Source organism: Lygodium microphyllum, chromosome 18 (assembly GCF_053477565.2).
Source record: "Lygodium microphyllum isolate KBCC chromosome 18, Lygodium_microphyllum_v1.1.10, whole genome shotgun sequence".
NCBI classification, from domain to species: domain Eukaryota; kingdom Viridiplantae; phylum Streptophyta; class Polypodiopsida; order Schizaeales; family Lygodiaceae; genus Lygodium; species Lygodium microphyllum.
In genome coordinates this window covers 31005457-31016926 of record NC_141152.1, presented here as the reverse complement: position 1 = coordinate 31016926, position 11470 = coordinate 31005457, and the positions used below count along the sequence as shown (strand labels likewise).

General features: G+C 39.8%; 1 protein-coding gene across 2 annotated transcripts; it reads right to left on the bottom strand.

Annotated features, from left to right (window-relative positions):
• Positions 1-1062: 1062 nt before the first annotated feature.
• On the bottom strand, positions 1063-3729 carry LOC148020717 (F-box/kelch-repeat protein At5g60570-like). 2 transcript variants are annotated; one of them, XM_087698539.1, is made up of 2 exons: positions 2848-2986; positions 1063-2774 (listed from the first exon to the last, which is right to left on the bottom strand). In XM_087698539.1, exons 1-2 carry the CDS (start codon positions 2849-2851, stop codon positions 1501-1503), a joined length of 1278 nt encoding a protein of 425 aa, XP_087554665.1. In that variant the 5' UTR covers positions 2852-2986; the 3' UTR covers positions 1063-1500. The 2 variants fall into 2 exon arrangements, with proteins under 2 accessions (XP_087554665.1, XP_087554664.1); XM_087698538.1 differs by having other exon boundaries at positions 1063-3729.
• Positions 3730-11470: the final 7741 nt, after the last annotated feature.

Here is an 11470-nt window from a genome sequence, read left to right as displayed (position 1 = left end):
ATGCCTGTCTTCCCTTTCTGAATTTGAGTACTACAGACAGGACCACAACCTGACACTTGATCAGTAAAACCAAAGGTATCCAGGCAACATACATTCTATATTTTCAGATAATGTTCTTATACTGCAATGTGGATTTTCTTTTCCATATTTGAGTAGCCCAAACAACTACAGCCTTTATCATCAGCAAAGCCACGAGGTTTCAGCCGATTAATAGGTGAGAACACTCCAACACCGAGCTCTCTGGCTATGATTAGATCTTTACAGTAAGGCATCCATCCCAGAATAAAACATATCTAAATAAGGTTTCAACCAAATAATAGGTGGGACCACTCCAACACCAAGCTCTCCGGCCATAATTCAACATTTACAGTAAGGCATCCATCCTAGAATAAAACATATCTAAAAGGATTCTTAAGCCTTAAGATAGATTCCGGCACCTCAACCAGTTTGACATGGACAACAAAGACAACAAGTTTGTGTATAGTGAGCAAGAGAGTTCACAATTAGCTTCAACACATCATCAGCCGTTGTCATTTGTATAAGAAATGAAAAATCCAGGCAGAACAAGAGATGAAGACACTACTCAGAAACAAGAACCGCCCAAGAACTAGATTCTCTGAATAACATGACTTGTACTGTAAAACTCTCTTACCATTCACATTGTACAGGATGCCCACAAAGAATGTTTGAAACACTAGTGGCATCTCCATACCTCCATCACAGTAAACATACTTATAGCAACACCAATGAAAATAATATACATACAAAACCAACCAAGTAGAAATACTAGTTTTCATATTTTTAAGTTGCCTAATCACATATCCCCTCAACCAAGCTGGCATGTTTAGAGCACTCAATTAGAGAACTTAAAATAAAAAGGACAATTGAGATTTAGCAGTGAAATGCCACAGTACATTCAACAGAGAAACCGGAAAGATGAAGCATGACATGGATACTCTGTATTTCACATAATTCACATGCTTAATATAGACATGATAAATATATGTACACCAAATACTTTTCTGTAAGAAGAAATCAGGTTAAAGAGAGAACAAGCCTGCAAACAAATAGTGACTTGGATAGCTGTTGGTAAGCATATACATAGCAAGACTAACAAGTAACGACGACATTGTGATCAGGGTGCGATAACAGGATACACAGTAACCTAGACGAGTTAGTAACACTATGTTGGTCATGGCAGTGGAAAACTATTGACACAACTTAAAGAATGAATTGAAGGCCAGCACTGCATGTCTTTTGCATATCTCCAGATATAGTTTTGTTATCTTCAAGCATTCCACTTTCAGCTCCCAAGCCTCAAAAGAAAAGAGCCTTGAATTAAGGAGCCACATTTCTGTCCTCCAAGAGCCACGGAGCCATCTGTCTGTACTCCAAGGACCCCTGATATAGATAGAATATGCACCCCCCGTAAAAATACAAGAAGCTGAATTGCTCCTCAACTAAAGCCAAATGGGAGCCAAAGAAAGGTGTCTTCCTGCGTCAGCAAGCCATAACAGCACAATTATACAAGAAGGTGCCTGTGCTCAGGCAAGAATCAACCAGCTGCCAGTCAGGATCTGTATCATCAGGCTGTGGTCTCCAAGAGAAGACAGCTACACCTTCTTGATTCCAAGTAGAATCTCGATGTCCACCAATGACAAACAGCTCATCTCCCAGTGCCTTGAAGGCCAAACCCCACCCATTACAAAAGTCTGCCCTTACAGGCACAGTTCCCAACACTTTCCAAGTGTTTGTTTTCTTCTCATAGTGCTTAAGAAGATTTGAAGAGCTTTCAATGGCATAGAGTTCATTCCCAGCAACTGCTACTAATGGAGGAGAAGGTTCCATCAATGGTTGTGCTGCAGGAGCTGAATACATGTTGTCTATAAGCCTCCAAGTCTTTCGAGAAATATCATATTCTTCTCCACTGGTAATTGGCTGGTGGTCTTTATCTTTACCACCAATAACAAAAAACTTCCCGTCCATGAAAAATCCTGAGCATTTTTGCCGGGGAATCATCATGGGCGGTAATTCCGACCATGTGCCTGTCCGGGAATCATATTTCTCGGCAGTATTCAGCACACTAAGCAGTCCCCCACCTAAACTGTAACCACCAGCAACAAATGCAAACTCTCCACAGCTGGCTGAGGCAAACAGACAGCGAGGGTTCACCATGGGAGGGCCCCTCTCCCAATCATTGGTGATTAGATCATACTTGTAACAAGCAAATTCAAAAGCTTCTCTTCCTAGCCACAACAAATGTGTACCCGCTGACAGAGATTCTCGGTCAGAGAGATGAAAACTAGGGTCCACTTCCGCTGGAGGGAGGTTCCGCCATTGCTTCTGTTTTGGATCAAATGCTGTCCAGCCACTGCTGCCACTCGTGTAGATGCACACCCACTGTTCCACCACACCATATTGTCGCCGATGCTCAAACAACAAAGAGCTTCTCACTAGTTGCATGTACTTGTGATTTAACATAGCCAGCCTCCCATGCACAGAGCGAGATATGTGTGCAAGGCATCTGAGAGCCGTATTATCATCAAGACCAGGGATGTAGGAGGGATCATCATTCTGATCTGCCATATTCTGACTGGTACTGGAGTGGCATACTGATTTTGTAGCCAACGTAAGAAGTTCATCGTTTGCACCAGAACAATTCCTGAGCTGACATTTTCTTGAACCATCTTTGACCATGACCTGCTTTACCGAACGAGATTGTTTGTTCTGTGCTGGGCAATAGGCAATACTCTGTTCTTGTATATCTAGGACCCCTGTCTTGACAGTGCACTGTGTGTCAAGGGCTTTCTTTAACATTTGATGTGGAAGAGATGGTGATGAGCTTACCCATTCTGCGCCAATGATGGGTTGTGCAGAGGCCTTCGTCACCAGGTGCACTTCACTACAGCTTGTCTTCTCAGGCACCTGTTCCAGAGGCACGCGGCCTTCATATTTGGGCGCATCCTTGACGGGGGTCTTGGCCTTCCCTCGCTTAAGCCTCTTCCTTTTCTCCGTGCTGCTTCTTCCCTCGAAGAGAAAGGACCCGACCTCCGCGCGACAGGACTTGGGAAGCAGGCCAGGCAGGGAAGAGAGCACCTTGTCTTCTTCTAGCAACAGCCCTTGAGCGTGACAGCGCAGGACGGGCAGAAGACAGCCCTGCCCATCCCGCATGGCTGCAAATCTGGGCTTGGGCTCAGCGGCAGCGGCAGAAGAAGAAGAGGAGGAGGAGGAGGAGGAGAGGAAAAAAGTATGGAGCATAAAAAAGAAGTAATTCACACTTTTGCACGAAATCCAGTTCCAAGACGCAAGAGGGCAGAGGCAGGGGAGGATCCGAATATCAACACTGGTTTTAAATTTAAAAACAGGGGACCATAGCCATGGCTGCATAAGAGAGAGAAGGGGGGGGGACCAGGAAGGACAGGGTAGACAGACAGTTTAAGACAGGGGAAGCTGAAATAGGCGGCTATGGCGATGAAGGGGTGGGGCAGAGGGGAAGACCCACTAGCCCACTAAAGTCAACACGAGAAGAAATAAAGAGAAAAGAGAGAGGGAGGGAGCTGTAGCCTGTAGGAAGGGAGGCGAGAACCCACAAAGAGCAGTGGACATTGCCCCAGAACAGGGAAAACCCAATGCGAGCAGGAGCAAAGCCCACTTGAACCCGCTCTCACAAACTCGCTCTCTCGAAGGGCCAGAAACAGGGGAGGCTAGATGCACATGTCACAGAGAGAGAGAGAGAGAGAGAGAGAGAGAGAGCTCTATCTTTGTCCTTTTGCGCTAAATTATAAAATGCTATTGCAATTTGCAAATTTCTAACATTTTTTACATACCCAGAGGGGGAGCGATGATGTCAAGAAGGAAAATGATAAAATTTTATTGGCAGAAGCCGGTAAGAGATTTCATTCTTTCGAGCTATAAATAATCATTAAACGGTTGTACAAATTACACAATTAAAAATAAATTGATATATTTGGAGGGAAGATGCCAAACAGAAAACTGGAAGAGGTAATGGCAATTATTTTTTATTTCATAGTAGTGGGGGGAAAAAGATACACGAAAATAGACACTAGAAAGCCAGAAGATGGTCAAGGAAGACGGGGGGGGTAAAATGACGGTGGGGGGGGGGTCAAACTAAGAAGAAAAGAAGAAGAGATCGATGGGGTAAGAAAGGAGAATTATAAAAGTATTTTTTGGCAGAGAGAATGACTATATCTGCCATAGAGCAGAGAGAAGCGACAACACGCACAGCTCACCAGAAGGTGACATTAGTGGAGAATACAGAGGCATACAATTAAAATCCTTTGCTCCTTGACAACCAACACAATGACCCCCTCCCTTTCTCTCTCCCTCTCTACCATTGTATAACTCGGGTCCCCCATCCATAGCCATCTTATCCCCACCCCCATCCACAATCTGCCCCCCCCCCCCCCCAAAAACCCACAAACCATTCTCCATCCATAACTCTCTCTCTCTTTCTCTCCCTCTCTAGAGATTGTATCATGTAAAACCAGCCCCTCCATCCATCACAATCTCCCTCTCTCTCTCTCTCTCTCTCTCTCTCTCTTCACACCCCCCCCCCATTGTATACCCCTCTCAGCTCCATCCATAACAATCTCTCTCTCTCTCTCTCATATCATGTAAGGCCCAGCCACCCCACCCCCATCATGCACATCCATTACCATCATCACATCATTGTCGATGACTATTTCATCATGCTTCCAAGCTCCTCCCCCATGCTCATAAAAGAGTCTCCCCTATCACACCCAAATTAGAGGAGAAGAAAGCTTCACCATCACCTTTACCTCCACATCACCCTCAAATGGGATACCACATGTGAACAAGTTTAACCTTTAGATACACCCCCGCAGCACCATCTATCCCTTTTTTTATGTGTTGAGAAGCCACGAAGCATTCTTCACGAGGTGAAAAAAGTCGCTCTTTTGTTAAAATGGGGTTGCAACTGAAGTGGTTTGAGCATGTGGATATGTGCATGGGTGCATGAGTTCAATCCTTGGATACATCCTCGAGGCATGTTTCAAAATTCAAGTCTTCTTGCCAATGAGCATAGCCTAGTTGGTAAAGGTGGGTGCGTGCGTCTCTACCAATTGAAAGATCAATTCCTCCCAACTGCCTACGTGCTTTGCAACGTCTGCCCATCCTTCAAGATGTGCTTGGGCAATGTTCCAAAAATTATATTAATCATCATACGACAATGCATTTTTAAGAAATTTTCAAGTCTTCTCAAAAAATTTTAAGTTAGTTAGTTGATGTCTATAACAATAGCTATTAGTCCACAAAATTGCTCTCAATCCAACATACCCATGATCATATGTGGTTATACAACCGAGAGTCACTTAAACTCTATATTGCAACCCTCAAACATTCCTAGAGAGTAAGAACTTGAAGTAGAGTGCCTAACTTCAAAAATTTGTTTGTCTATTTTGTAATAAGTTGCCCACAAGAAACCCCTTAGACCTTGTTGTGATTACAAGTGTTTGTCCACCATATGCAATTTAAGCTCCCTACTACATGCAACTTTTTATGCATGGTTGGGTGGCCCCCTACCATCAATAGAACCATCTAGCCTTACCTTCTACCAGCTATTACCATTCGACCATTGAGAAGTAATCTTATTCATCATCCTAGAGTCTTTGCATTCTCCCATGGTGACTATGCATACATTATGTTCTCATTGCTTGTAATAGGTTGAGTTCAAAGTCCTCCCACATGTTCAAAAGCTCAAGCACACGTAATGAATTTGGTTGGGTTTTAAAAGAAACTTGGGTATCAACCATAGTATCTAGAGTCCTAACTATAGAGTCTACTCTTCCTCTAGGAGGTCCTTCAATTGTCCCAGTGGATGCCCACCTCATTATTGCCACCTTTATTCAAGCTCACTCTTCGCACTAAACAACATTTGTTATAACTGAATGTCTTTCAAGCTTCCTATGCATGACCATATGAGCTAATCCTACTTAGTGCATCTCTATGCTCTTGTCAACAATTGTTTTATCAATAGGACTCATTAGATCAACCCTTGCTTCAAGTCATCTATACACTCACGTGAATTGTTTATCAATTTCGATGATAAAACTCACCCATCAACGTATTTGTAGGCATGGAACCTGTTACTTTTGTTTGGCAAGAAGAGATACTTTTCATCTTCCTCAATGCCCTTTTTGTGTAGAAGGCATGGATTAAATAATGAGTTACCTCCCACTTTTGGTTCAAGCTGGAAGACTCTAATGCCCATTTAACATAAAAATCACAAATCATGAAATTGAGTCATTAGCAATCCCTCTTCCCAAATGTACCTAAGCTTTTCAAATGGAATATTATTCACAAATCTCTAAGCCAAAGAGTGACCAAGCATACCATGTCAAGTGATTACTTTTTCATGTGTGTGCAAGCACATGCATGCGTGTGTGCGTGCGTGTGTGTGTGCGTGCGTGCGTGCGTGCGTGCGTGTGTGTGTGTGTGCGCGTGTGTGTGCGTGTGTGCGTGCGTGCGCGTGTGTGCGTGCGTGCGTGCGTGAGTGTGTGCGTGTGCGCACGCACGTGCACGTGCGCGCGCGTGAGTGTTATTTAAAGCCATATTCACCACACTGGGAAAAACAAAAACCAAAAAATTCTAAGAGATGCTAGCAAGAAAGTGAAAAAAATTTGTTGAAGTCCTATAATAGTGAGAGCATCTTGCATGAGCAGTGGTCAAAGTCATAGGAATAATCTATAACCATGGGGTAGCCACATTGTGGATAACAACCCCTAGTGATATCATAGAAGCCACTTTGCCACAACAATAAGCCCCTAATGTGACCAATATGACCATGAATTCTAGAGACAAAGTCCAATGTAAAAGCATTGCCTAGTATGCGAGGTATGCCAAAGTCTAATCCAATGGAAGACGTGAAACAAATGAGGATATTGCTGGTGCAATATGTGAATAGAAGGTAATCTTTCCAAGATCCATGTGCAATTAGTGATTCTTTAGGATGTCACTAAAGTCTAAACCTTCATAATAAAATCTTAAATCTATCCACCAACCAAGGAAGAAATAAAAAGACTAGCAATCTTGTCTCATCACACTGTCTCATGAGTATAAGGCCTCCAATAAGAACTATCCAAACAAAACCCTATCTCTAATACAAGATCTTTGACTTCCATAATTGTAGCAATATATCCCACAATTTTGTACGGCCATCTCTACATGACCACACCCTATTAGCCTTTTTGTAACCCATCTTTTAGTTGCTATCATCTTATGGTACATTGCAGCTGCCAAACGCTATAGAAAATCATCAAGATGGTTAAAACTTTGATCTAATCAAGGATTAGAGTCCTCAAATCAAGAAGAGAAATATGCTTCTCAATGTTCTCCTCCAACCTCTCTCTCTCCACACACATGCATGTGTGTGTGTGTGTGTGTGTGTGTGTGTGTGTGTGTGTTACTCTTTCTTGTATACTAAGAAAAATGATGGCACTTTATGATGTCTTTGATGATGTGACACAATTTCCTGCTCTTTCTTGTCGCATATTCTAGATTAGTGTAAGTGAGGCTTGCGTAAACTCCTCCATCGTGCCTAATGAACATGCATCACAAAAGCTACCCTTATCATATTAAAGTAGTTTTGAGATCCATTTATCTTCTCTTTTCCCAAACCCTAGGGGAGGATGTTTTTTATATGCATGCCAAAACACAACATTTGTCACAACACCACTCCAACAAGTGAAGGAAAAGGAAAGTTGTCTTATGAACTAAACCATACTATATTAGAGAATATGGTCTTTTTGCACTTTTCATGTAGCTTGCAAGAGCATCTCTCTCTCTCTCTCTCTCTCTCTCTCTCTCTCTCTCTCTCTCTCTCTCTCTCTCTCTCTCTCTCTCTCTCTCTCTCTCTCTCTCTCAAGAATCAGATACTAATGCTTTATATAAGTATTACTCTCTTCTCCACTCCTTGTTGACATTGCACCCTAACCCCACATGTTTAGTCCTTTCCACTCACCAAGAATGGTTCCCTTTCCCAAAACATTTGCATATTCCATGTCTATAAATCAAAGTGATCAATGTCATTTCTAGAACACAATTGTAAGGGTAGTGCAGGAACATAAATATAAATGTATGGAGCATGTTTCACCCTTTTAAAATCCTTGTTTGAATGTGCCTTATGTAATAGCTTCATGTAGACCCATCCACATCCATTAATTATACACCCATGTTGTGTCATTAAGCTTATTTTTCCCCTAATTTTGAAGAAAATGTGATCCAAACCTCATTACGATTTTGAATTTTTTTCATTAAAAAGCTCAATGAGGTAACTAAAGAGCTTTTAAAATATGAAAGAAGTTGATGTTATTTGGCCTCATGACATATGGATCATTAAAAGGCTTATGCATGTGTATGCCATGGTTAACAATAGCAAGATTAAATCACTATGAATGTCCTAGTGATCCTCTAAACACCCCATTGGAGGGTACCCACTATGTTCCATGTTTGGAGCCAAGTGTTAAAATTATTTAAGTAAAGGAAGAAGTATAAATTCCACCAAACATGAAGTGTCTTCCACCCATGAAAGGTACATTTTAGTCCATATCCTAAGAGTTTTTGTGTTTTCTACTTCAAATACAATGATTTGCCATACGGAGTTTTTTTTTTCAACTCATGTTACTATGTAGCATACTTAAAATAAACAACTCTCAATAAGCCTCTCCTCAATTGTAAGAATTTATTGGCATACTTCCCTATGAAAGTATTATGGTTCACCTTCCTATTTTGTTATCTACTTTTGGTGCTTATACAAAACCAAATGCCAATAGTAGGGTTGATGGAGTTGTAAGAAGATAAAAAGTCAATAGCATGTAAGGCGGGTCTTCTTTCATTCGACTAATAACTCATTTTAACAATTTTCAAGTGGTAGATTCAAATTCTTGAGTTTGGTGGATATCATTTATATATACCAATTTCTTATACAAGGTTTCTAGATTGTCTCATTAGCCTTCAAAGACAAAGTTTGATTTATTGCTTTACACAAGTCCAATTTGTATTGGCACAAACAAATTGAAAGTTGGCATAATGAACTTTGTGATAGTGGGGGTTGCCAATATAAACTACTTAGGTCTACCTTTGTTGTACCTAAAAAGAGGCATCAATGGTTTTGATATGTCACGAACTATATGCTAGTACAACACATCTAACTTACACTTTATCATGAGCTATATACTAGTACAACACATCAATGTCAACCAATTAGATCAATGACTCCCAGTTGGCAATTTAGAGGTAGTTATAAAACAAGGTGTAGATGGTAAGTCAAGTACCACTTGGAACAATGTGATGAAAAATGATCAACATTGAACTAGTCAAGGGCAAGGTTCCTCTTTATCATTAGAACAATGAGCTAGATTTGGTCAGACATGTATGCATCATTGGCATATGCAAGATATATTTTGTTAAACTTGTGTTGTCGTTTTAACATGTTTAAAATGTTATTTAGAAAGTCATGACTCTCTGGCTTACCTTTTAGAAAGAGTTTCATGTATTTACAACTTTGCCATTTGTGAAAGCATTATTAGAATGATTGCATGTGGCATGCCTAACCTTGATAGCATTGCATGTTTGGTTATCATTCTTAGAGTACTATTTCAACATTGATTGCTAAGCAAGTTGAAGTTGGCATGCTCAACTTTCCATAACTCAGCTTTAGCTTCTCTAACACCTAAAATTGATTCTTTGGTGCATGAAAGAGATTTCATGCATTAGGCGCATCATTTTGCAATAGTTGCAATAGGTTCTGCTTCTTGTGGAATCTTGTGTCCACATGCCTCTCTTTTCCAACCAAATAATGCAATAAAGTGTGATTAGTCCCACCATCAATTACTTTATGTATGCAAACATACAACTTTCACAAGCACAATTGGTTTGTTTCCCACGACACTCAACCAAGTTGACAACCACTACTTCACCTTTATGAAAAAGAAGTAAGACAAGGACCATATAGCTACTATAGTTATTTCTCGTGCAATGGCCCATGCTAGCTTCATTATTCAAGCTATATATTTGGTTAGATTTTATAAACTCGCATATAAACACTCTTTAATCATGAGATTATCAGTTTTTTGTAGTACACAATTTCATGTCATCCAAATGTTTCAAGCATTAGCTTCCTAGTTGGTCCTTTCATTCATATTGCCATTTGAAGCCCAAAGGCACAATAGTATAAAGCTAGTAGCTAGCAATGTATGAATAATGTAACATTTGAATGTCATTCTCAAGCTAAGTTGACCAAACAAATATTTTTCAAGACCCTCGATATTTTTTAATTGTAGAATGCCAAATTCTTAGATCTTTAGGAATAACCTTTCTTGAACTACATCATTGTATTCTATGAAGTCTAAATATAGTCCATACATGTCAAGATCATTGACGTAAGGAAGCATGCTATAAAGTTCTACCTGAAATCTTCCAACCTAAAAGCCAGAGTATACCAACACCCATGATCATTGTAAATAAATCAATTCATTATTCTTCAAGGAGACGTTACCAAATAGACAACCATGACACATAAATGCAACAATCGAGCACTAGGTAAAGTGTAGGGAGCTTTTATTTACTTATATTACCATCAATCAAAAAGTGTTCAATTTAACACTCTTAAATCTATTAACAAAAATACACAGGTTGAAACTTGAACCTTTAATTAGTAGACCTTCATGTCATGATAAATTCAATGTTATGACTCATAGAAAACTTATAAAAGAATCAAAGATTACATCACAATCCATGAGTTGCATAATATGCATGCCTTCATTAGCTACAAAGTCCAACATAATACAAAAGATACACCAAGTTGGTTTCTACTTCCTTATTGACCTTATTGATTCACACATGCAATGATTCGATATTGAATTTGTTTGAAAATCCATGAAAAGCTAAATTATAATAAACTTCAATCAAGGTGACATTGAAAATAATTTAGGGTTTCCATTTTCCCAAACTCATGTGAATGCAAATTGGCTTTATGTGCAATTATACTAGCAAAAATAATATACTCATTCTTTGAATTCAAATGCCATAATAGTAGACAAGGTTATGCATGATGTCTACAAGTGCTTTTTTATTAAAAACTAATTCTTTGCTAACAAACCTGCCCATTCAATACGCCCATATATTCAATCTATGTTCATATCACTTGATTATACATTAGTGGAATGTAATGGAGAAATTCAAATCTTTAACATCAGATTATGTCGCTTGAGCATGAGTTAAGAATATATCATGATAGATGCAACTTTCAAAAGATTTAAGAGAATCTTTTGAGTATAGGTTAAACTTTCTTAACAATTTAAAAGGCCTATTCGAAGACTTTGTGGAATCGTAATGTTGGCTTCTCATATTATAGTTAATGGTTTTACTTGAATGTGAAGTGCATATCTTCAAAAAATAGTAAAACATAAAAACTCATATGAATTTGGCAATA